General features: G+C 36.4%; 1 protein-coding gene across 7 annotated transcripts in view; it reads right to left on the bottom strand.

The window, feature by feature from the left end:
• Positions 1-322: 322 nt before the first annotated feature.
• LOC111867947 (synaptotagmin-7) overlaps positions 323-26603 on the bottom strand; it is a 980264-nt gene continuing 953983 nt past the window's right edge. For 6 of the 7 annotated variants that reach the window (XM_023858204.2, XM_023858215.2, XM_023858224.2 and 3 more), the window contains 5 exons: positions 24350-24497; positions 19311-19420; positions 15115-15283; positions 13487-13699; positions 9995-12307 (listed from right to left, as the gene is read on the bottom strand). In XM_023858204.2, coding sequence (XP_023713972.1) covers positions 12207-12307; positions 13487-13699; positions 15115-15283; positions 19311-19420; positions 24350-24497 — 741 coding nt within the window. In that variant the 3' untranslated portion in view covers positions 9995-12206. Of the gene's footprint in view, positions 6840-9994; positions 12308-13486; positions 13700-15114; positions 15284-19310; positions 19421-24349; positions 24498-26603 lie in introns of those variants that run through there. The other variant, XR_002843428.2, reaches the window with a different exon arrangement.

Here is a 26603-nt window from a genome sequence, read left to right as displayed (position 1 = left end):
CCTAGGTATCATGATATGCCATTATATACAGGATACTTAAGCATGCATTGCAACCATCTGACACTGAAACATGTCTCTTGATACATATATGCACAAGCAACCTGCATTATGATATATGTATCACTATGCACATCAATGTGTATGGGGACCTTTGCTCACACATCAAAATAAATGAGATCCTACACAAGAAACAACTGAAACGTTGAAAAATTGTGGGGAAATGAAACTGATCATAGCATTCTGAGACCAATTAAAAATATGAATCATTAACTTATTACTTAATTCAACAGCTTTAATATGAAGAAGTTAAATTTTAGTCTTGTCCAAAACATTAAAATGTTTCTCTCAAACCAGTATGGTGCTACAACTATAAGATTTATTTCTTGAAAAATTTGTGTGTATGCTTTAAGTCACTTCATCACCATTCCTCATGAAAGAAAAGATATCAGCTACTCATTTTCTTTGTACAAATATGTTTTGAAAAATTAGTTTGCAAGGTTATTGTCAAGTCTAATTTCCATCATATTACAATAAAACAAGCCTTGTGAGATTTCGGGTTCTCACAGCAATGACTATGGAGAGTGCTGCCTACTGGAATGTGACACTGCATAGTCTGGCAAAGATTACTGACATTTCAGAGGAACATGCTGCCTTCATTTTCATTTATTCTGTTTGCTTGGCCTATTCTCCAAATCTGGAGATGGAGGTAGCATGTTCCTCTGAAACATCAGTAGTCTTTGGCCGACTACCTAGCAACACATATAGAAATAAGTCTAATCTGGCATAAATGTTCTGAAACTTTCAAATCACTACAATTTGTATGTTGTAAAAAATCTACCCAGTGCTTGAAGTGGCAGGAAGTAAATTGTGGTTTACAAAATGCTAACATTCAGCAAATGGCTGAATAATTTATTAAATTCCTTAACTTAAAAATGAAGCGTAAAATGCCAGGTGGGCTGAAGTAAAACTTCAGAACTTTAGAAAAGATGAATATTTTACTGTCTGATAAGCTTTCTGCTGTGATGGCTGGGGCTACAAGCTGCAGAAGACTGGAGTTCATAAAATCACTATCGCTATATGTTGCACGATGTTGCATTTATTGTCCATAATTTTACTACAGCAAGAAGAAACAAAATATAGAATTCTTCGGCATAGCCCTAGGGACTGCTGTAGTTCCAATATGTTTTGGATCCTGGTAAGAGTTTTGAAATGGGTTTCAGTGTGGTGACAAGTTGCATAATCTTCAAAGTGACAATGTGCCTTGGATCACTTTCCCATAACTGAGACATACATGCCATTTTGCATTGCTATATGCAGCTGTCTGCTGGCAGTAAAAGCAAACGTTTATGTTTGCAATCACTGGAAATATGAATGTTCCATACCTAATAGTTTCATATTTGCCACAGCAATGTTTCCCTCTTAATAGTTTTAAATTAACAGAAGCTGCATTAATTGAAAACATACTAAACTCACTTCAAGCATATAATTTACTCTCTGTCTAATGAACTGAACCTAAGTAACATTACAGCAATAAGATCAAAATTATAAAAAATATAGTTACCTGGAGGAATGTCCACTTTCTGGAGCTCAATATTGTGAGAATTTGTTGATGTAATATATATGTTGGGCATTTATATACACACACTCAAATTTAAAATATATCTGCATGATTAACAATGCTCTTGCTGTCAAATATAAAGGGGAAGAGTCCTAAGAGACATGACAAATTGTTAAGATCTTTGTGATTTTTTTCTCAAATCTCAAAATGCTACGTGCAAGCTGTAACACTTCAGTAGCTATTCTACTCTCAGTAACATACCGGGTATAATCACCTGATATATATCCTTCATTCAACATATTTTTCAATTTTTTTGTCCACTGAAATCTAGAAATGTACTTTCTCATGTAATTACTGTATACAGTTCTATAGTTTCAAGAACTATTGTAAATAAATTGATAGTTCCACAAGTCCTGGTACGACACTGCACAGCAATTCATTTTCATATTAAACCATGTCAAGACGAAAACTCTTGAATTCAGAAATTTCAGTTATGATATATCTTAAAAGTATTGATTTAAGTAATTCCTTGCACCGTTTGCCCCCCATTGAGCATGAAAAATATAAACTGGTGGACATACTTTCTGTATTAACAAAGTTTTACTTAAAAAGAGCTATACTGACACATTCATTGCCAGGCATTTAATTGTTAATTTAAATATGCAGGCCAGGGATGTAAGGCTGAAATTAGACTAATAGAAAAATTTTTGGCTAGAAAAAACAAATTACTTTACTAAATTTATCAATATCAGTCTATAAATTAGTTCATCACAGTTCGTATTATGAACCGTGAAGTTTTTCTGGAAGGGGAGAAGAGGTTTAATATCTTGAATGCTGAGTGCAAAACTTCTGTAATCATGTGAGATTTGATAGCATCTTCTGGAATGTGACATCATGTAATCTTATAGGTGTTAACCAAACTTTTTAAAGAATGGCCTGTCTCCATCAGGCTAGAAATTTCCTTTGCACCGAAGACAGATGCAGAATGTTCCTCTAAAAATCAGTAAACACCCAGCAAAGTACATGGCACCGTCTCCCAGAAGACAGTAATATTTAATTTTTAGTCACATTTAGCATTAGCAGAGCACATTTAGTTGATTGGCAGATGCCATTACTGGCAGTGATTAGATTAGATTTCTGGCAGATTAGATCATTCAATATGAAATGAATCAAAACAGTACGTTTCAGAAGCACCGTTAAGTGAATATAGAATAGCCATGTGAAGCTAATATTCCCAGCTGTCTTCAATCATTCTAACTGAATATAAAAGTGAAGTACAGAAATTTTGGTAAGATTGTAGGTAGTGGGATTGAAGAGGTGGATATGTTTCATATTATGTGTCAGTGGCCATGGGCACTGATGGGGGAAGAGAAGGACAAGCGAATCATCTTCCCTCCTGCAGGATTGTAATGGGGGAAAAAAAAATGAACACCAGAAATTAGAATTATTTTTAAATAAATTTAGTCTTCTATCCTGAATATTCTACTATGATCAATAAGAAATAGCATAATATGTAAAATTATCCTCTTCCCCCTCAAATAAACTAGTCTTTTCCCTTCAGAAAGAAATCCTGGCCATCTCCATGTACATGGTTTGACTATCAACAAATCAAATCAACAAATCCAGTGATTTAAGGCAGCATACTATGTCAGCATCCTATCAAAGACTTGTGAACACTATTTACACAACTGATCATTATCCTTATATTTTCTTGAAGTTTGTCACATATTAGTTTCAGACTGATCACAATACAATTTTGTTTAAATATAGTAACACACAGACATTTAACAATAGGCACTACGATTCTCTTTTCTTTTGTTTCTTAATAAAATCTAAATTATAATAAAATTAACATGTGACTCCCCATATATTTTAACAATTCAAGTTCCACTGTTCACATTATGGAATTTACATTATATTCAAGTTTGTCCATGCACCCATAACTGATGTCAAACACTGTTAATATCTGAATGTGAATTATGGATATATTTATGCCATTACGATTATTATTAGTATTGTTTTCATTACTAGCATTATCAAATTTTATCCTTATCATTTTCATATTTTATGTTTTCTAAATCCCTATTATTTTCAATCCATAAATGATTTTGAAGCATAAGCAACTTACTTTGGATTTATATGCCTTATACATGGACAAACTTATTTTTTGACAATGAAACATACAGAATATATTACAAACCCATTCCATTATCTCTAAAAGGAATAACATGTTTAACATTAATGAAATGAATAATTACATGCCAACATGTAACAAGGGAACAAAAAAAAATGTGGTTTCATTTGAAATTGCTTGTAAACACTTATCTACAGATAAAAGTTGGATTCAGATAATGTATAACATCCTCTGATCCTGCAGATCATGTGCCCTAGTCTTAGAAGCCAGTAGCAATGACACAAAATTTAACAAGATTCCTTGTCTTATCACACCTAATAATACAGTATGATCAACCCAGAGCTTCCTGCAGCAGAATCAGCAAACCTATGGCCTAACAAACTGCAAACAAAACTTATTAAGATTGCTGCAGATGTTGGAAATGCTCCCTCTTGTTCTTGTTGTCTTTGCTGCTGTTGTTTTCATCACTGTCGCTGCTGTAGTCAAGAGAATGCTCAAGCCTACCATAATTTAATCATGGGGGCAGGAACCCAATCTAAATGTTAAGTGCTTGCTGAAAAGTAATTTGATGAAAATGGTGACAGGCTTGTACATCTTTTTTGAAATTCCTGAGATATCTTGTGCAGGAGAATGTGGTTTCACATTCAAAATTTACTATATCTCCAAAAAATAACTTCAATGTGTGAATGCAAACCTTTTATGGAGGTGACTGGAATGCATGCATAAAGATGGAGAATATATCTAGAATCTGCTGTACTCTTTATTTGTAGTTTGTTATGCTACAGGTTTGTTGATTTTGCTAGCAGTCCATACCACCACTGCACAACTAGAGAGTAGGAGTCTCAGACACTTCTGCCAGAGATAGTAATGATCTGTGGGAAGCTCCATGACAATCACACGCTTTAAGAGTATCACAGCTCAATATTTTAAAGAAAGCTGTTTAACCACAATAGAAATTATAGTTACTCATAAATTTATCTGCCTCCCCATCATTTCCAAAACTATATTATTATTATGTTAAGTACTGTCATAGGTTTATTTACAATCAAAATTTCAGATAATATGCTCTAGTACAAGTGTTAATTTATTATAAAAAAACAACTGTGCTGCAAGTTGGTAGAAATGATATGGCTGAAAATTAAATTCTCATTGATTTTAGAGCTAAGCTAACAACACATTAGAAATTAAACATTTAAATAATCTTATTTTGGAGTGCCATTATATATTTACAGCAGCAGGCTTCCACAGCCAGTCATACTGACAGCTCTGAAGGGCAAATCAAAATGTCAAAAAAGTCTGAAATAAGATATGGCAAGAGAGAACCTGTGCTGTAAGGCAACAAATCTATACAGATGACCCCTGCACTTACACACTAATTGATTCCTGAAAGCTGTCTTATGTTGAGTTATCATAAGTCAAACTCATATTTCCCATAAGTGCTATGTTATAAATTACAGTTCCATTCCTGGAAACCCTTAACTTACTATAAAATTAATAAAATAGACTAGAAGATGGAAGAACGCTAATAAAACACTAATTACATGCCTTTACAGACATTTAGTAATAACTGAAAACACGCATTCACTAAAAAAATAAAATATATTTTAAAAATTCATATAGTAAGGGTTCAATTCTTTCCTGTTATATAAATTGTTCTCTGCAAAGAGGGAATGTTATCAGACGAAAGCGAAAGGGGGTGGCACTGCTTCTGCAGCAAAGTTGGTAGATCTTTTGCTGCTTTGAATCCCAGCATAAACTTCCTTCACTGTGTAAGCTCTCAATGGCATTTTCTGTCAATGATGGCTTATTTTGTCAGCACGGAAAAACGCGGTGAAAGCAAGAGTCTTATTTTCGATAATTTCTGCTAAATGGTGCAAAATATCCTTCACTGTTTCCATGTTAGCACTGGCTGCTTGTCCTTGGACTCAAGTGTTATGTCAGTCAACCTTCTTCTAAAAGTGGTGAAACCAGCCATTGCTAGTGATGAAAATCTCATAGTTGGATATGTCATCATCTTTATCCTTAAGCAATTGAAAGGGGGATCTTAGCCTTTGACAAAATCATTGCGTGATTGACAGGCTAATGCAGTCACTGTGTCTGATAATCACATATTAAACAGCTTTTTTGATCTATGGTATGAAGCCTTCATATTTTCTCATCAGTGTTGCTTACATTGGCCTTTTATTTTCACTTCCTTTAAGTGCTCAGCCTGGTCCAGGAAATTGTACTCACAGGCAACTGAGCCAGCTCAAATTAATTAGTCACTTAATGCCTGAACTATAAAGTCTCAAAGCTTCATGTTTAATTTTTGAAGTAAAGGCTTCTTGCTTGGTTTTGTACTGTGTGTATTACTTCTCCTTTTATTAGTCACTGAGACCAACAAAACATGCCACTAAAGGCACAGCAATACAACAACTAAAACGTAAAGTAAAGAGTGTTAAGATGAAAAAATACGTTGTTCAAGCAGCAGCAACAGGCCAAACGGTCTGACAGATGCAGCATGCTTTAGTCTTGAGGTGATAAGTGGAATTCATTGTGTGCAGTTGTAAATACAAGCCATGAATGTTAGTTGGGGAATTTTCAGCATAAATCTGACATGAAAAGTGGTCATAAATGCAGGGGGTGTCAGGTCATCATAGGTCAGCGATCACCTTTCAATGTCTTGCTTGAAATTTACTCCGTATAATATGGCAGAATCTGTATATGCTGGTTTTCATAAAAATCCAGCCAATGACTTATGATACTGTCTGTAACTACACTATATAACTTAAAATGGTAGGATGATACATGGATAATGAAGTGGAAAGGACTTAAAAGGAGGTAAAAATGGCCTCAATCAAGATATAAGCATAGTATTTTCCAGTAAGGACTAAGAAAAACCATGAAAAAACAGCCAGCACAGTCAATGTCACAACCAAGTTTTGAACCAAGGACCTCCTGAATACAGAATGCTAACACTATGCCAATTCATCCAGCTCCAACCAATGATATGCACTTACTCCACAGTAATTTTCTGTACACAGAAATCTATAATAATTACCTCAATAAATGAACAAATGAGAGCAGTCTCATCAATACAGGCAGACATCTGAAGCACCAGAAATACTGTGCTTTGTAATATCTGCAACAGGTACTATAGGCATCATACTGAAAAAGATGATAATGATGATGATATAAACACAGCCAATTAAAAACAACAAAAATGGCACAGATTAAAAATAGCCTACAGTAGTTGCCTACATGGCATCAAATGATAGATTGATTAATGAATACTGAATTGGGAAGGAAGCAGTCACAGCCTAATTTTAAGTAATATCCTGGCATTTACCCAGAGAGACTGAAGAAAAGCACAAGAAACCTCAGTTAGGACAGCCAGTGCCAGATGAGGTACGAACTGCTGAAAAATTACAAGTCAAAAGCTTTACCACTTCAGCCAGCTGGCTCTTTGGTAGGTAATCATAATTTAGATCCTTGCAAAATATATTTACATACTTTACGTCAGAAAAAAAAGCATGCAGAATGAACAGTTAGTGTGCATATGCACTGTAACGCATATCAAGAATATGTCTACAGGAAGAGAGTCTTATTTCACACACTGAATCCCAGCTTAACTGATTCTTGCCACATAGAAGCATCTGTATACAGTGATACAAACTGTGTGGGCATCATGAATCTAGCTCTAGTAACAAGTTGGTATAATGAGCACAATACTGTGATGTAGGATTACTGTCATTACACGTACGCACACACATTCATACTTGCATGGATGTGACTGCCAGAGCCGGGAATACAAAGTCTGCTGGTGCTGAATGCAACATAAACAACTTCAGTAATAAGTACAACAAATGAAATAACTTAAGGTACTGTGCTCTGATTGTCTGTTTGTAACACATTTGGTTACAGCAACTGAACAATCACCTCCATACTAACAGAAGTATTACTATTTTCATTTTTGTCAATGTGGATGTTCCTTTAAGGAAGATTTCTGTGGCAAACCATTATATAAATTAAGAAATGAATAAATGAGCAGAAGCTGCTTCCATGTTCCATATTGCAGGCAGTAATTCAAGGAACACATACAGCTGCAGTTTTGGTAAGAAAGTTCATAATTGGCCCCTAATTTCAGTGACTAATGAAAACTGTTGCAAGCACCATTCAGATAAAATGACTGGATACAAATACTGGGGAAGCTATGAACTGTAAATAAAAAACATGGAATACAATGCATATAAATACAAACAGCCTTGAAACACACAGACATCAGGATGTTTTCTAGTTAGAATTAAAAGTTCACACATTCACAGCTTTCCACTTTTACTTTCCACACATGATAACACTACTTTCACTGCTAGTCTCCAGCATCTGTAGAATTAGGTGATTTCAGAGTTGTGGAACAATATTTAATAATAAAGAACTAGACAGCATTAGGATTAAGTGCTCAACCATAAAGTTTAAAAATAGCCCTAATTCATTAGTTCTTAATATGATGAGAACTTGATAAAAGAAGTGAAACAAATAGAGATCTTGTTTGAACAAGGACTATAAATACCATGGCATGAAATACACTTTCTTTATCTTGTTAATCGTTTCCTCCTGATGGACAAAACAGTCCCATTGTGGAGAACAGTATGCTCTGCACACTATGGATGCAACTGGTGAACCAGGAATAAAGAATGTTTCAATGATAATTTTCTGTTTTGGGAAATTTCAGAAGATGAAAGAAAAAATATAAGGAATTAATTTCTTAGATACAAACAGAATTTTGAAAGCAAAGAAAATTATATTTACATATGCATAGATGAATTTCCATAGATGTTTAATTTCTGGCAAACAGAAGAATAACAATTAACACCATTCCACTGACTTACTTTTCTTCATAAGCAATAAAAGGGCTGACTTCTCAGTGACTGGAGAGTTGCAGGCTCAGTTAAGCTGATAGAAGTTGAATGTAATTAGAGGCAGAATCAAATTTTTCATAAATATTGTGACCAACAAACTACCATCAATGACCCTTGTCATTTCTAATCCTGATTTCCTTGCTTGTCAGCAGGAGCTAACTGCCAGCATTTTAAGTCAAGATATTCTACCTATAGCTCATGGAAAGCCAGCATAATTAGTCACTCTCTGGGCTGCTGTCATCTTAACAAACTCACAGTTGAACAAAATACAGAACATGTTGGATTTCAGGTTCCCATGGCAATGACTATGAAGAATGTGGTCTTCTGGAGGAAATCCAATACTTCATAGGATCATATTGCCTCCATCTTCATGGTCAAAGAGTAACCAAAATAAGAAACCATCCGAAGCAGGTAGAAAGCTGTGTGGTTTGTCTCCAGCTACACATTGTTACATTATAGAAGACCATACTCTTCGCACATAGAACAGTCTTTTACTCTGGTTGTGTTTCTCNGAGGCAGAATCAAATTTTTCATAAATATTGTGACCAACAAACTACCATCAATGACCCTTGTCATTTCTAATCCTGATTTCCTTGCTTGTCAGCAGGAGCTAACTGCCAGCATTTTAAGTCAAGATATTCTACCTATAGCTCATGGAAAGCCAGCATAATTAGTCACTCTCTGGGCTGCTGTCATCTTAACAAACTCACAGTTGAACAAAATACAGAACATGTTGGATTTCAGGTTCCCATGGCAATGACTATGAAGAATGTGGTCTTCTGGAGGAAATCCAATACTTCATAGGATCATATTGCCTCCATCTTCATGGTCAAAGAGTAACCAAAATAAGAAACCATCCGAAGCAGGTAGAAAGCTGTGTGGTTTGTCTCCAACTACACATTGTTACATTATAGAAGACCATACTCTTTGCACATAGAACAGTCTTCTATCATATCTGTGGGTTACTCTGGTTGTGTTTCTCCTTCAGTTATATGTTCTTACTAATAACTCTAGAAGTATTAATCATACATAGCAGTTACTCAGATGTTTGCTACTAATTACTTTACAAGAAACATTAATAAATTACACAGTAGTCCCTATTTAAGAATACCCCTTTGTATGCATAAACTGTTTGCTTGTATGCTAACTGGCACATACTAGCTCAAAGAAAGCATGACTTTTATCTAAGTATGAAATATAAAATGAAACCCGGCAAAGCTTCCCAAAAGAAAAGTGCAAACTTCTTCAAGATACAACAAAGCAAGAACCTGAGTGCTCTCTATTGGGAAGCAAGAAGCAAATTCAGCCATTTGAAACCAACCAACCATTTTACATTTATTTGCATTTTCTAACATTTTCTAATTAATACAGCAGGTTTGAATTAGATGAAATATAAANACACACACACCCTCTTCTAGAATAATAGAGCTACCTAATGTGACCTTAATCTTTACTCCTAGTCTTTCCTTTTTAGTTATATATGTACACTGTAATTTCTTAATATGACTGTTATTCCTTGGGATTACTGGCTTTTGGACTTTGTCCATCATCCTCTATACCTGACATCATCCTCAGAACCCTATGGGACTTAGTGAGCCAAACTGTTTTAAGAAGTGTGTATCTTGCAAAATTTGAGTCCGTGTTGAAGTACGGTATTATTTTTGGGGTGGGGTGCAAAAGGACTCTGAAACTCTATTTAAACTGCAGAAAAAGTGTGTAAGGGTGGTAAAAGGTGTTAAAAATAGAGTTTCCTGTAGAAATTTGTTTTGTGAATTAAAGAATTTAACTGTTACTTCCTTATATATTTCTGAGATCCTTTGTTTTGTAATAAAAAATAAGATTTATACCACCCAGTATTCTGATGTTCAGGGCTATAACACTATTCATACACACAATTTGTATGTATAATTTTGTAATACTGAGCATAGCAAGAGAGGGGTGATTAGTATGGGAACCAAAATATTTAATGGCCTTCCAACTGAATTAAAGACTGTAATAAATGTTAATGTTTTTAAGAAGAAACTTAAGAATTACTTGTTGTGAATGTCTTCTATTCTCTTCAAGAATTTTTTAATAATTGTTGACTGCTTGTTGATAAATCTTTCTGTCTATTTTTATGTCCTTTTTTGGAGCATATACTATTATTAATAATTGTTGACACAGACTGCTTGTTAATAAATCTGTCCATATGTTTAAAATATTTATTCTTATGTCTCTTTTGGAATATTTATTATTCTTAAATTAGGTTAAAAAAGTACTTTGAAACATATTACTATATTATAGTGATAAATTGCTGTGTGAATATTATGTTATTTTTGATGTGAAGTTATTATTTGACATTTCCAATTGAAATATTATACAGCTATGGATGAAATAAATAATAATAATAATAAATCTGAATACAAGTCAAATAGACAGTATCTGCAGTCCTCCTTCAGTCTTCAAAGCTTGCTGATGCTGTGTCATGAATGAATAAAGAGATGTTGCTGCATGCATACAAAATGACAAATTCTGGGGCCTGAAATATATCCCAATATCAACATTACAGAAGACCATGTTAAAGCATTTCTTATGGTTGAAGTAATTTAAGCTTTTGGAAGTTCCATTTAACAAGATATCTACTACACGACATGACATCAAAATTCAGTTAAAGTTTGGTTTAAACCTCAGACAGTTTTTTTATATTAATATTGTCATTATATCAACTCTGAAATCACCCACTGTAAGATGAATATAAATTCTATATTACTATAAATTACAAGACATTTTATCTGCTTTATAGTTCCAATGAAATGTATGGAATATTCTAGGCACACCAATATTCGTTTGTGATACCAGTCACCCACCTATGAGAACATGCTCAACAGACTGACAGATGCTCTAATTTCACATTCATAATATCTTGTCTTCTGCATTTAACCGTATTTATTTAAACATAGGATGTTGGGTAAGTGGCTCATAGACACGGTATATATAAATACAACTAGTGGAGTGACAGGGCAGAGGAAAGATATTATTAAATTTCCCTTATATCTTTCTTAAATTCCTCTAGCTCAGTAGTTGTAATGCCTGCCAAGTGCATCTGGGTCTGTTAATGTGACAGATTAATAACGTAATTAATCTGAAAGTTGTATTTTGTGTTATGTGTTTTAAAAAAGTATTCTGATCCTAAAGTAAGTAGAATAATTTTAATAAAAAGATTCAATTCACTTTGATCTGAAGTAATGAACCACTGCACTAGAAGTTTTATATCACAAATGACCTCCTGAATAATAAAGATAATGGTCCATATGACCATAAGAACATAAAATAGTTAACATATTCATAAATGTGAAACAAAATGAAAGGAGGCTACATTTAACAAATTTTTACAAAGATATGAGTTTCTTCAGTTAATGTCCTGTAATGAAAGTATCAGATTCATGAACATTGTTTGGATAGTGTACCAGAGAGTACTGTGTATTGTATAATTACAAATATTTACAATTACAAATGCATGTACTTAGTTGACATGGGTATAAAACAGGCTATGAGATGAAGGGTACAAACCATCCCATAATTCAAGTAAATACGGTGACTGTGAAACGTTACTCCATTCAGATGCTGTGATGGGACACTACTCTGGCTTCAGCCTATGCCACTGGACTATTGTCTGCCGAGGTTTGGTGATCATGTCCTGCCAGTGTTTTGTTTCTGACGCACCAGAGCCATTCTTTCCTGTTGGAGAAACCTTGCATTTTATATAAGCAGGCATATGTATGTAAAGGGAATTTAAACTAGCATGTCATCGACAAAGTAGTGTTGAACGTCTTCTTACATTTATGTCACAAAATATTTTCTAAACATACAAAGTCTTTTAAACAAAGAGACTGAAAAGACCTTTTTTAATGTATTCTTTGTGAATGTGCAATTTTTCTATGATCTTCACTTTCATGTAGTGGCAATGTGAATACTTTCATGCTTCAGTTTTACCCAGCTTGTTGCAAATTCTTTTGAACGAAATTTGAAATCATGCAAATTTATTGCTGACAAAGATATTGAGAATAAAATTATTCATCATTCTGATTGTATTTGATTAAGTAAATGGTACACAATGGCTGCACCACAGCTCAAGTGGTTAGTCGCTGGCTTCCCATCGCGGTAGCCCGGGTTCAATCCTGGGTCTGGTCAAGTGGGATTTGTGGTGGACAAAGGGGTGCTGGGGAGGGTTTTCTCCAAGTACTTCGGTTTCCCCAGACAGTCTTCATTCCACCAAATACTCCATCATCATAATCACCCAAGGCAGGCTACAATAGGCCAATCAGTGGCCACTGTGCCAAGTGGACCCAGTTGGACTCCACCCCCCACTAAGCTAATTAAAAAAAAAGTACACAATACAAAGGATGATCCAGATAAAAGTTGCAGGTCTTGAAAAGATCTATATTTTATGTCAAACCTACAATTTTTTTCAGTCTATTAGTTATGACTTACTGAAATACTGAAAAACCTTGCACCAGAGGAGATGCCATATAGAAAGTAACGTTAATGATGAAAGGGTTAAAACCACATTTTGTTTCAAACTGATTGGGAATGTCAAATTACAGAAATAGTCCTATTAATACTACAGGTGACTCAGTCTCTTAGATTATGGTAAAAAAGAGCTATTCCTGAAACAGGTTGTGGAGGCCCATAGGGTTATATGTGCTGCCGCCCTTTACTCCCAGGAAGGTTCGTGGTACTCAATTCTGTTAGTGATTGCATTGATCCCAGGGGTATAGTGCAGCTGGATGGATTAGGTCAATTGAAAAATCCAATGACCTATTCAGGAATCAAGCCAGCAACCTTCAGGCTTGTAGCATAGTGCCTCAACCAACTATGCTACTGCATGCCCTTTCAGATTATGGTCATATCACTCACCTGCTAACTGAATACGGCCAATGAGCTCATTCCTTCCGATATTATCAAAGTCCATGACCATGACATCAAGGGAACATTCACGAATCTTCTCCCATGGAACATTAAAGCTGAAGGTCTCATTGAAGATAGGGTTCAGTGTGCACTTGAAGATGGGAGTCTTGCGCTTCTCAATGCGCTTATCTCCAAACTGAAGCCACACTTTCACATATGGGTCTGGCAACATTGAGCACAACAGTCAATACATTTCCACTGCAAAACAGCATTTACATACATATTTACATACTCACAGCCAGTGTTAAGAGCTGCTGCTAATGCAACAGTGCTTCCCCAGTCTGTCTGTCAGCCTGTAGCTAGTCGCTATACTGACTGCGCTATCCCAGCTCTTAGTAGTAGTAGTAGTAGTAGTAGTTGTGGTGGTGGTGTTAGTAGTAGTGGTAGTAGTAGTAACACTGCTGTCATTGTCAACACCAAAGAAGATAATTATAGGCAAGTAATGAAAGAGAACAGAATTTAAAAAATAAAGGAATGCTGCAGGGTGCCTATGGGCTGGATGACTTAGGGTGGATTTCAAGTTCTGGTAGGGTCAAGAATTTTCTCTTCTCCATGTCATCCAGACCGGCTTTGGGGTCCATCCAACCACCTATCCAATGGGTACAGGGGGTAGAGTGGTGGGGCGTGAAACTGACCACGCACCTCCAGCTAGTGCGGAGGTCAAGGAAATGTGGATCTACAATATATCCACTCCCTCATAAGCCTTCATGGTGCAGTGCTTAATTAGTTAAGCACAGGGACAACCTTACCTTTACCTTGACATTCACTGCAGGGTGTAGACTTGTTACTAGGTAACGACTGCAAACAAACAGGTTCCAATGGCCACGAATCAACAATCAACATTAGAGGAACTGTTGGAAACAGTGTTTTATACATGGTCCATGCCAAGGGCTAAAGTCATAGAGTAACTCTGACTCTGACTCTTACTCTGGCTCTGAACTGTACTCAACTGAAAGTCAGTTTGTGAAGAGAAGGCTAGGAGATCAGTGTGAAATGGCTACCATCCTGAGAGTGGTACCAGAATAAGCTGGCAGTCAGTTGTAGAGGAGTCCATCAAGAGAAGACTTGGTTGATGCAATTAAAGAATCCCCAGTGTTAGAAGCCGTTACTAGGGAAGGGCTGGTGAAGACACAACAAACTGAAAAGGATTAGAGTGTGCTGTAGTGATTTGTAAAGTGTGGAAATTGGTGATGGCAATATAATTAAGTGTAGTCATGAGACATTTCTTAAAGTGGTCAATAAATCCAATCTCCAACCCAAACCCTGTCTATAGTCACTCTAACATGTGACAATACAGAAAAGCATAACTACTTGTAACATATGAAGAGAACTGAAATATATAAAGTTAAGATGAAAGAGTATTGACCCAGAAAGGTTACAAAGTTATAATTGAGCAATCTACATAAAACAGATTCATTAATAAATATATAATTAAGGTGGAAGTAAAGTTAATGGTTAAATCACTGAAGAAATTTTTTATCAGATAATGGCATGAATATGCCTACATGATTTTAAACTGAATTACTGAGTAAGAACTTCATTTTTAGAAAGTTACCATTACATCATAAGAGACCTACCAGACTTTCCATTGATATCCTTGGCCTTGAGATTCCTTGCTTTGAGGAGTGTTAGTGTGAGGATGCTGTTGCTTGGGTGGTAACACAATGATGTAAGCAGTTCACCACACTTATCTTTTGCTGGTGGCTTCAGGGCCTTCCAGAATGAGGGCTTCTCTGACAAGTCCACCTGAAGATATTGGTGAGATGTAACAAGACAACACTCTACAAGAAACTATTTTGACTTTTTGTGACAGCTGGCTTAAAAATATTAATTGGAGATCACTCCAAGACCCTCTGGAAAAAACAATTAAATGTCTTAAGTGAATGGAACATTCAATAATATTTTCAGACCAAGACTATGTGATATTTGTATTTGTTTCCTGGTTTATGTAAGAATGATATATAACCTGGATAAGTTATATGGTCTCTCAAAGGGTCTGAAAGGGTAAGATCAGGACACAAGCAGTCATTGCATATTTGACCCTTTGAAATCTGAAGTTCATCTAAACAGTGTTTAAAGGTTCAATTACTGTCTCATAGAAAACATGCTGCATCTACAATAAAAACAAAAACAGGTTCATGCGGTTTAGGAAATAATCACCAATTATTCTGAGAAACAGAGGAAACGTTTAAATAAACTCTGTCAGCAAAACACGGAGTTTCTGAATGCTAAAGTCAATGTTGCACATACAATAGTAACTATGGTACCTCATTTTTAAACAAGTATTTATTTGTCTCTGAGTCCAGCTTTCCAAAGCAAAATGTAACAGATAAACTCAAGGATAATGGCTGGATAACAGCTGGTATATGTACATCCTGTAGATGGAAGGAATCCTTGTTCATTCTCTGTCGAAACAATTACAACTACTTGCATGATATTAAGAAGAGTAATAAGAGAAGCTAAAAGGAAATATTATAATCAGTTAATCACATCAGCTGAAAACAAAATAAAATCTACTTGGAACATTATCAACACTGAAACAGGTAGGACTAACAATCGGAATAAAGAATTTCTACCACAGACTTTTAAAAATAATAATAAAAAAATAAATACTGAAGAAGCAGCTCATAGTTTTAATAAATATTTCACAACAAAAACAGAAAATCTTAATATTAAGAAAACTATTATTTACACTGCAATGTCATACTTGCATTCCCATTTCTCAAATGGTATTCCAGATATGAATCTTAATTTACTTGCAGAAGAGGAAATAATTAGTATAATTAGGAAATTAAAATAAAAACACTTTTCAGAGTATAATGGTGTAACAAATAAAATTATAAAACCGTGCAGACAACAAATCAGTAAACCTCTAACTTATGTAGTTAATAAGTCATTAACCATGGGTCTATATCCAGAAAGATTAAAATATGCAATTATTAAGCCAGTATAAAAAAAAAGGAGTAAAGGCTATTATAAGTAACTACAGGCCAATATCTATAGTACCTGGGTTTGCAAAAGTTTTTGAAACAGAAATTTTTAGAAGACTCAATGATCATATCATAAAACATAAAATATTACTTTCAGAGCAGTATAGATTCCAAAAGGGATTATCAATTGAAGATGCAATGTTTAAATCAACCAATGTAATACTTAGAGCTTGGAACTGATAACAGTATGTAACTGGTATATTTTGTGACATAGCCAAGGCCTTTGACTGCGTTAATCATAATCTTCTATTAATGAAACTGCAGTACAATGGAGTGCAGGGTTTAAATCTTACCTCCAATAAGGGAGGCAAAGAGTGGAATTAAATTATATAAATAACAAATATTATTCTAACCGGGAAATTGTTGGATGTGGTGTGCCTCAGGGATCAGTGTTGGGACCCTTACTCTTTAATATATACATAAACGATTTCATCCTTGAAATAAGTAAAATTTCGGAAGTTATTATGTTTGTAGATGACACAAGTATTCTTTGTACAGCTAAAGACTACTATAATTTAAAAACAAAATTGGATGTTGCTTTCAATCATATGTTTATGTGGTTTCAAAGTAATCAATGTGTTAAATCAATGTGTTAAGTATTATGGCTCCAGAGATGGAGGAGGAAACTATTGGAATAACAGGGATACGCAACCCATGGGCCAAATGGTACCAGAGTCTATTAATGCAGCAAAAGCGTAGCTTAAAGCTCCATTAACAAGAAGAAGTACAAATTTTGTGAATTAATTCACCTCTATATTAAATATTACTTTCAGGACAAATCCTCCCCCCCCTCTCACACACACACACACACACACAGTCAGGTGCTTTATCACAAAGGTTATTTCAGATGCATGGTACTCATGCAAGTACATGTAGCTTCTGGTTGGTGTTGGTGAGGTCCCTTGTATATTATTTTTAGACAGAGTCAGTATTCAAAAGGTCTGCTACTAAAGTTCAGAGCCTGATTACAATGAATAAGCTTCCATCTGACTTTCCCCATTCAGCTGTCATGTTGTTTAACAATGCTGTATTGATTTTAACACTGTGACAATGTACAAGGGAGGAAGGCTTGAATGAAAAGCAATGTTTATTATGAGAACACTGAAAGTATATTGTCAGGGTTTCTTTGTTCTCTGTAATACACAAATGAACCAACAAAATATCAAATTTTAGAAATTAAAAACTGATGCTGTATTACAAAATTCATATTCTCAAGAACCATTTTACTGCTTCAGATACACTTGAATCATGTGTGTGTCCATACATACATATAATTAATTATATATATAGGTCTAAATAATAATTAACAAATATCATAGAAATAAATAAACAAGTATATACATAAATAAAAATTAATTAATGAAATATGAAACATCAATAACTAAATAAGTAAAGAAATACAGAAATGAATGAATGAATAAATAATGATAAATAAATAAATAAATAAGACTTAATAAATAAGAAATACCTTTTAACTAGGAAGTGTGCATGCAGAAAGGGGAAAATAGAAACTACTAATTATTTACCATACATAGTTAAATTCCAGAATAACTTATAACAAAAATAAATGTGGTTAAAAATATTTACTTTTTTGCTAAAGATAAAATGAACATAATTGGTTCTCTGGACGTTATTAATCAGTCTGTAACTCTAATAAATATCACAAAGAGAAGTGGTTATTAAACATGCTTCCGATATATTTGAGTGATTACTTCTCCATTTATTTTTCGGAGGGTTCTTTATCATTTTTTATTTCAGAAGATCAATATCTGCTCCCACCAGCTTGGATCCAAGGTTCTGCTGCAGCATTCATATTATTTCTCACAAACTGCTTTCACTATAAATAATATATTTTCAATTGACCTAATCCTTCCAGCCACACTATGGCTCTGGGGACAACTCAGTTTCTAATGGAAGTGAGTACCAGGAAACTTCCTGGGGGTAAAGGGGGCTGGTGCATACGGCTGACCTCACTGCCATCTGTGAGCCGAATGTCTAGTAAATGTGGAAGTCTTGACTTCTCACAAACCCTATGGGCCTCCACAGCCTGTCACAGGGATAGCTTTACCTTTTTTACCTTGCTTTTGATAACCTTTGAGCAGAACAGTACAATCTACTTCTAACTGGAATTGATCACTGAATGACTTCTTACCTTTGTTAGTGTCATAAAATATGTAGGGAATAATTATGTATGAATGTTCATTCAAATTTCAGAAGAGGTAGAGTTTGGGGTACAAGTATTATCTCTTAATGTCAACCCACAATCTAGGGAACAGCTAGTTCTCACAAATAAATGCCTGAATTAACCTGTGGTGGAGTAAATACCACTGTTTTTTTAAATTAATATAGTTATATTTTTATTTCGTTTTCAGATTGGATTATTTGATGAGCACATGGTCGCACATAACTACATGGCAGACAGGTTGATAAAATGAATAAATGATTCAATCAAGATAATCATATTAACATTACAAGAGAACAATACTATTATTAAAATATTTAAAAACCAAAACAGATTCAGGAGTATATCAAAATACCTAAGCAATTTCTTTTCCAATTTTATTTTATATAGCACTCAATTATCATTTATATATTTATTTTGTTTACAAAATATGAAGTAGGTAGTTTAAAACTTACAGTGCTACTACTGGAACGTTTAAATGCTTTGATAATACATCAAAATAACTATGAATTACATGACAAATTTTATTTCACTATTATTCATTCCACAATCTTCTGTGTTGTATTAAAACAAGGAAACATATAGAAAACAGAAAGCTCACCTGACAAAGTGGCAGGAAGACCTCTCCTATAGAGTCATCCCTTGAAAAGCGATCATAGTCAAAGACATGCAGGTGTAGAACTCGACTTTGCAGCTTCTGAATAGGAAATCCTGCAATATTAATTGGAAGATCTGTACTTTTAACTCAAATTTATAAGGACGAATGATATGTAGTCATCATGAATTTGTAATATGTGACATATTTTATATCCAGCCCTACAGGGAGATGATTGGATGCATGAAATGAAAAATAAATGTAAATGTAAATGTAAATACACATAACCACTGTTTCTATTTGTGGTTTACTAAGGTAGGTAGGTGTAATAGATCCATGTCTTTTCTAAATGGCTCTGATGATGGTGTATATCACTCAGGATTACTGAATTTTTGGAACTCTATCCATTGCCTAGAAGTCTAAAGAATACAATGTTTTAGAAACTAGATCTGTTCCCATTCTCTGGTGAAAGAGTGAACCAACGATTACAGCCAACAGAAGAGGTGCCTTCCCTTTTCCAACTAAGGATGGCAACAGATTTGGTTTCCAAAACGTTGTGTTCTTTAGAACACCACTTGATGGGCAAAGTCCAGAAATAGACCCATGTTTTAACAAAGCCACATGGGCCCCAAGGGATTTCAAGAACCTTAAACTGATATGATAAAGTCCCTACAAGAAACAGTTTCTAAATTACAGAATTTTAATGGCACCCAGTGCTTGAAATAAGAGGGCCTATTCCAGAGTGATGACATATATTAGTTGGTTAGTTCATCAGCAGTTTCAAAATCTGCCTGGAGAAGTGAATTCTGTTAAAATTACATGTCACATGTCAGAGTATCAAGAGCAGACTTATACAGTTCAGCACAATCCACTGCAGTGCCAAGGAAGACAATTCGTTCTTTGGGACCACCAAGCTGGAATGGAGGCAACAAGCCAGGCATCCATCCCACGGATCTTTGGAAAATAATCAAAATTGAAGAAAACATGGAAATATAACACTCCATCGCCTCCTGCGGTGACGTAACAGAAGAGCAACTGTGTCAGGCAACCACTGCCGCGGTGATGTAACAAGGGATACTGCGGTTGCTACACAGCAGTAAACAACTCTCAACAGTGTTGCTAGGCAACCTGTAAACATGGCGTCACGCAACTGTGGTACCTATCATGTAACTGTTTTCTGTGTTGTCCATGCCAAGGCTAACTAAGGAGCAGCGAACACTATTCAGTGAGTGAGGATTGAGCCAGTTACTAGAGAGAGTGAGTTACTAGTGAGTAATGATTAACCAGTCAGTTGAATGGTAGCAGTCGCCGAGTTGGGGTGTATCGAGTGAATGGCAGTGACTCCAGCAGGAGAAGTATTTGTGATACTGCCAATAGCAATAATTATGAGATTGTTAATTGTGTGATTGTGAGAGCGAGTGTTCAATAAATTCGCTATATCAAATAAGGCGTGAAGTTACTTGTGCGTTATACACCCAACATGTGACAATATTTCTTCTGACACTGTTACATTTTACAATCATCATTTACACAAGGTAAGAAGTACGGAAGTGAGCATTGCCAAAGACTCATGAACTATCTCATATACACTCCCTTCCATTTTAACATTGGGGACACATGGTAGCATAGTTGAAGCCCTACACCACAAGCTAGAAGGTCCCGGGTTCAATTCCCGATGCAGTCATTGGATTTTTCAATTGTCCTAATCCTTTCAGCAGCACTATGGCCCTGGGGTCGACTCAGCCTCTAATATAAATGAGTACAGGAATCTTCCTGGAAGTAGATGGTGGGTGGCACATAAGGCTGACAAACTCAGCGCCATCTGTGAGCCGTTTGTCTACAAAATGTGGGAGCCTCAACATCTCACAACCCTATGGGCCTCCACGGCCTGTTACAAGGATAGCTTTAACTTTTTACGAGCACTGATATTGATGATAATGATGACAGAATGAATTTAAGGTGATAGTAAACGGTATATGAAATTAACTTCGAAGTGGCCTGACAGGATTAGCTGTAGACCTACTGAAACACATCTTCTATTTTCTTGGATCCATCCTGAATATTTGAATATCAACTGAGGAGTGGGTTGTCCTGAGATGATATGCAGTGTTCAGCAGTGCCTCCTAGCAAATCGTGTATAGCATGCTGAAATATGTCAAAAGCACCTGACTGAATATTTTGATCATTCTCATATTTCATCAAAAGTGAAATACCCTGTAGACTGATTCTATGATGCACATGGTAAACCCAAAATTCATATGGAATTTTGGTTAGAAGGCTTCATGAAATAAACAACTTAGGAGACTTAAGTGTAAATAGTGGGATAATATTAAAACAAACCGCAAAGAAAAATGTCTTAGAGCAGTGTAGGTCAGTCACAGAGTGACAAGACAACTGAGGAATCAGGTTTCGATTTCCCATAGGGAATAAAGTTTTTTTTTCTTCATAGCATTAGAGAATAGTGTTGGCATTTGCCCAGCCTTCTGTTCAATTCTGCATTGGGGGTAAGGCAGCCGAAGCGTGAAGCTGAATTATAGCTCCCATGTGCTTTCTTATGGTGTAACAATTAAGCATAGGGACAACTTTATCTTGCGTTACTGAAAATTAAATGTTTACAGGAAAGGCAGTGCCTAGGTGCGTCCTTAAGTAACCTAAGAACAAGTCAAACATTCATTTCCAAGATAAGCGGCTTGAGAAAATGTACAAATAAGATTAAAATGTTGTACCAGTCTGAGCTGTAAAACAAGCAAGCGTTATTTCAAAATGAATGATTTTCTGAATTGGAAACAGAGATGAAAAATGCTCGCCACTCTTTTATCTCATCCTTCACTGGTCATCTGTTCAAAGCTTGAGGCTTTGTCAATAGTAATTTACCTATGGTGCAGAATGAAACCTTTGGTTTTTGTGGGAAGGCACGTATTTTACTTTACTCAAAGAAATAGTCGCGAGAGTGGTTTCCTTCATATCCCAAGTACTTTGCTTGGTATCAGCCATGTGTCAATGGTGTGTTTGCAGAGCTGCATTCAGTTCCTAATTACTGTTCCTTTGGGCTAGATGTGGGTGCGGTCTCTGGCTCAATTCTACTTTTTAATGAATTAATTTCACAAACTGTGCAACAGTTGGATCTGAATTCATGTTCAATATCTGCCGAGTTCTCTCGAAACTGAGCACTGACTTTCGAGCAATCTATATTTGCATGGAAACGATGGAATCAACTGGGAATGCTTTCATTTAAATGATAACTAGAGGTATTACTGGTTTTAGTAGAAAAACTGGACACTGGACTGAATATGGTATATGGGTTGAAATTAATTATCCCATCAGAAAAGCGACGCCTCATATAAATTTCTATTTCAGCTGAGATGTCCTACTGCAAAGCATGTCTTCAGGGGCCAGAACTTTATTTTTATTCTCACTCATGGAGCTGAGCCCTTCGTGAGAAGCCGCCAATTGTGCGACTACTCAAGAACTTCCCAGCATTTTATGGAACCCGGAGGTTCATTACCATGTTCACAAGAGCACTCCACTGGTCCCTATTTCAGCCAGATATATCCGATCGATACCATCCCATCCTATCTCTCTAAGATACAATCTAATATTGTCCACCCACCTATATCTTGGTCTTCCCAGCGGTCTCTTTCTTTCTGTCTTTCCCAACAATATTCCATATGAAGAATTCGTCTTCTCCCCCATTCTTGTTACATGCCCTGCCAATCTCATCCTCCTTGACTTGATCATTCTAATTATACTTGGAGAAGAGTACAAGTTATGAAGCTCCTCATTGTGCAGTTTTCTCCAACCTCCTGTCACTTCATCTCTCTTCAGTCCAAATATTTTCCTCAGCACCCTGTTCTCAAACACCCTCAGTCTACTATGTTCTTCAATATCAGAGACCAAGCATCACACCCATACAGAACCACAGGCAAAAAAATGTTTCGTATATTCTAATTTTTATGTTTTTAGACAGCAGATGAGAAGACAAAAGATTCTGGACTGCATGGTAGCAAGCATTACCCGAGTTCGATCTCCTCTTAATTTCCTTCTGAATCAGGTTTTGATCTATTTATAATGGTTTCCAAATATATGAACTGTGCCACATTTTCAAAGGATTTGTTAACAATCTTTATGTCCTGATTTTGCCCTGCATTTTGGTGACGAGACAGCAACATGTACTTAGCTGTCTCCGTGTTTACTTCTAGACCAACCTCCTTCCTAGTGTCATTAAAGTCTGTGTGTTTTTCTTTATGGTATCTGTGTTATTACTCAGTAGATTCACATAATCAGCATAGACCAACAACTGATGTGTCCCAATTTATTTCACTTCTCCTGGTTTCCTGGACCTTCCTAATGACACATTCTAAACCAAAGTTGGAAAGCAGTGGCTTTAAAGCATCTCCTTGTTTTAAACCATTCTGGATATGAAAATCATCAGACAAATATTTACCTATACAGACTTTACCATATGTTTCGTTTGTCATCATGGGTAGAATTCTGGTTGCTCCCATCATATCAAACCGTTCAGTCATTGACTGTTAAAATTGGTCAAGCTGTGACTCACAAAAATGTATCTCTGTTGTTTAGTGGTGACCCAGAAAATGACCATTAATATGTTCCTAGAAGACAACCGTAGAACTGTTCCTGTGCTTAATCAATTAAGACACAACAAACACATATGGGGGAGTGGAGGTATAACTCTACCCTTAATGAATTCGGCACTAGATGGAGGTGAGTGCTCAGCTTCACGGCCTGGCCGCTTTACCCCGGGGGAAAGAGTCTGTGATACCCACTGGTTAGGAACAGAGCGCAATCCAGAACCGAGCTGGATGTTGGGGGGACAGAGAAATCTCTTGGCCTACCTGAAAAGAACTCCGATTGCTCGATCGTTTAGCCTGTAGTGTAGTTGCTATACCATCTCAGCTACCCAGGCTCCAGAATATAACATATGTGTGGACGAGAATTAGCCTCAATTGTCGAAACTGTATCTGTTCATGAGGAAATCAAGCCTTAATGCTCGTATATTGTGTTGGCACAAAGAGAAAGTCTACCTTCAAAGTAGAATGTCTCATTCCAGCGCGGATTTAGTGTGCGTCGCTTAATCTTGGTCTCGAGGCGATGCTTCTTGTCCGGGAGTAGTGTCACCCGGACGTATGGGTCTGATGTCCCAGAGATGTCCTTTGCCGGCAGCTCTTTCGCCTGCAAAACAATCAAAGCTGATAAGTTCGGCCACCTGATCCCACTACAGACAAAATAACGCCCTGCCCAACGCACCCTTAAACTATTTCCCCGTCTTTTTCCTAGACCACCGAAACCGCCCCTTTTCAGGGCCATCCCATATTCCTGTCCTTGTCTCCTATTGGTTCGCTCGGGTGTCCTGTGAGAGCCCAACGATTTCATTCTGTCCCACGGGCGAGCCAATGGGAACAGAGTTAAACTCTTCCAGTTTCTTCCTGCTTCTTGTATAATCCGAAATTTTCGACCAGCCTATTAGCTTACTATATAAGTTATCTAAATTATAACTTTCGACAAGTTTGATCAAACTTATTAACTCCTTTCTTTCGCATAGAAGAATTCAGTGTTTCGGTGGAAGTCGAAATATCTATGCCAAATGAAACGCAAGCAGGGATGCCTCAAGTTATCGCCCTGTTCCCTACACTGTTTAGTATGTACATAAATAATTTCATCGAAACACCTGGTGTTCATTTATCCATTTTTTCCGACGACGCCTCTCTCTATGCAACAGATCGTAAGGAGTTTTTTGTTGTCTGAAAACTCCACCGGGGTCTCAGCTAAATGGAGACCGGCGTGAGCTCTGGAACATTAAAATAAATGAGGAAAATACCCAGGGGACCTACTTCTCCCGTACACGTCGACGACCTCAGTCCCATCTTACACTGAATGGACGAAATATTCCATTTGTAAATAGCGTAAAATATCTTGGCGTAATCTTCGACAAGAAAACTACATGGAGATTGGACATAGAAATGATCGAAACTGAGGCCCTCAGAACATTATTAGAATATATTTCCTATTCAAAAGTGAGCGATAAAGCGCTAACATTAAACTGACCCTCCACAAAGCACTCATTAGAACATAATGACTTATGCTTGCTCCGCCGGGGAGTTTGCTGCAGGTACCCGTCTAATGAAATTGCAGCGCCTGCAAAATAAAGTACTCCGCACCACCGTCAATTTTCCAAGGTGTACACCTTTCAAACTTCCGTACACATATGATTATATAACAAAATTATGCAGGCAACGAGCAGAAGTCATATAAAATCATGAAAATGCAATGTTCGCAATACTAAACAAAGAGAAGCCCGACATAGAAAATATAAGAGGCTCAACCCTTGCTGCGATCAAGCATACGACCGTTAAAGTGACTAAACTGCCGTTGTAGAGTGAGTTACTGAGGGTAGGGCATGAGTTGCTGTACTGGGCCTGGAATGACAGAGACCTTGTATATATTGTGTATATATACATATATGTAATAACATGTAAACTGTAAATGTTGTGTACGTACTAACAATTGTCTTGTTAGTGCCGTGACTCTGACAAATGACAGACCCGGCCTCTCGTTAGATAGGGCACCTCGACATGGTCAAAACCATAACTGTCTAACAGTAATTAATATCTGGTCATGTGCCCCAGATGGGGCGCGACACCAAGCCAGACTGACCGACCGAGAGTCGGTAGTAACGCGACTTAGACACGACAGCCGATTAGTCTGCTTGCTACCTGCTTTGATGCTGGCATCTTGCTCGGCTTATTCTAACCTGAACATGGAGGCGATATATTCCTCTTAATATCTGATTTTCAACGGACTATACGGCGTTATAGCCCAAAAGATAGTACTCTTCATGACCACCGCTGTGAGAACCTCAAATCCTACAATTAAGTAATAGGTTCAATATAATCATTTCCTCCAGCCGAGCACATAATCCCCGGATCTGACGTACGTCAGCTTATGTCTTGCAGCGAATGTAATGGTCATTGTCCTCAGAAAGCTTCCGGTCCGCCCACATTCAAGAATATCTAAATAGGCATAGAGGATGATACCGCACAAGAGGTGCTGATTAATTCTGAAGCCAGGACAAGCATAGTGCCTCAGTCAATGCATTTACTGTTACCTTCCTTCCAATCTCAACCCTCCCAAATATCATGCACTCGCATTTCACGTTACGACGGAGATCAGTAATTACGTCACCAATTGAAGTAAACCAGCTGTAATGGACATACTATGTTCTCTGTATGTATCACTAGGTAGCAGCACATTCCAGCTTCATGGCAATCTAAGTAGCAG

Source organism: Cryptotermes secundus, unplaced genomic scaffold (genome assembly GCF_002891405.2).
Source record: "Cryptotermes secundus unplaced genomic scaffold, Csec_1.0 scaffold67, whole genome shotgun sequence".
Classification (NCBI taxonomy): domain Eukaryota; kingdom Metazoa; phylum Arthropoda; class Insecta; order Blattodea; family Kalotermitidae; genus Cryptotermes; species Cryptotermes secundus.
The sequence above is the reverse complement of the archived record's forward strand: the minus strand, read 5'-3'. Positions and strand labels throughout refer to the sequence as shown.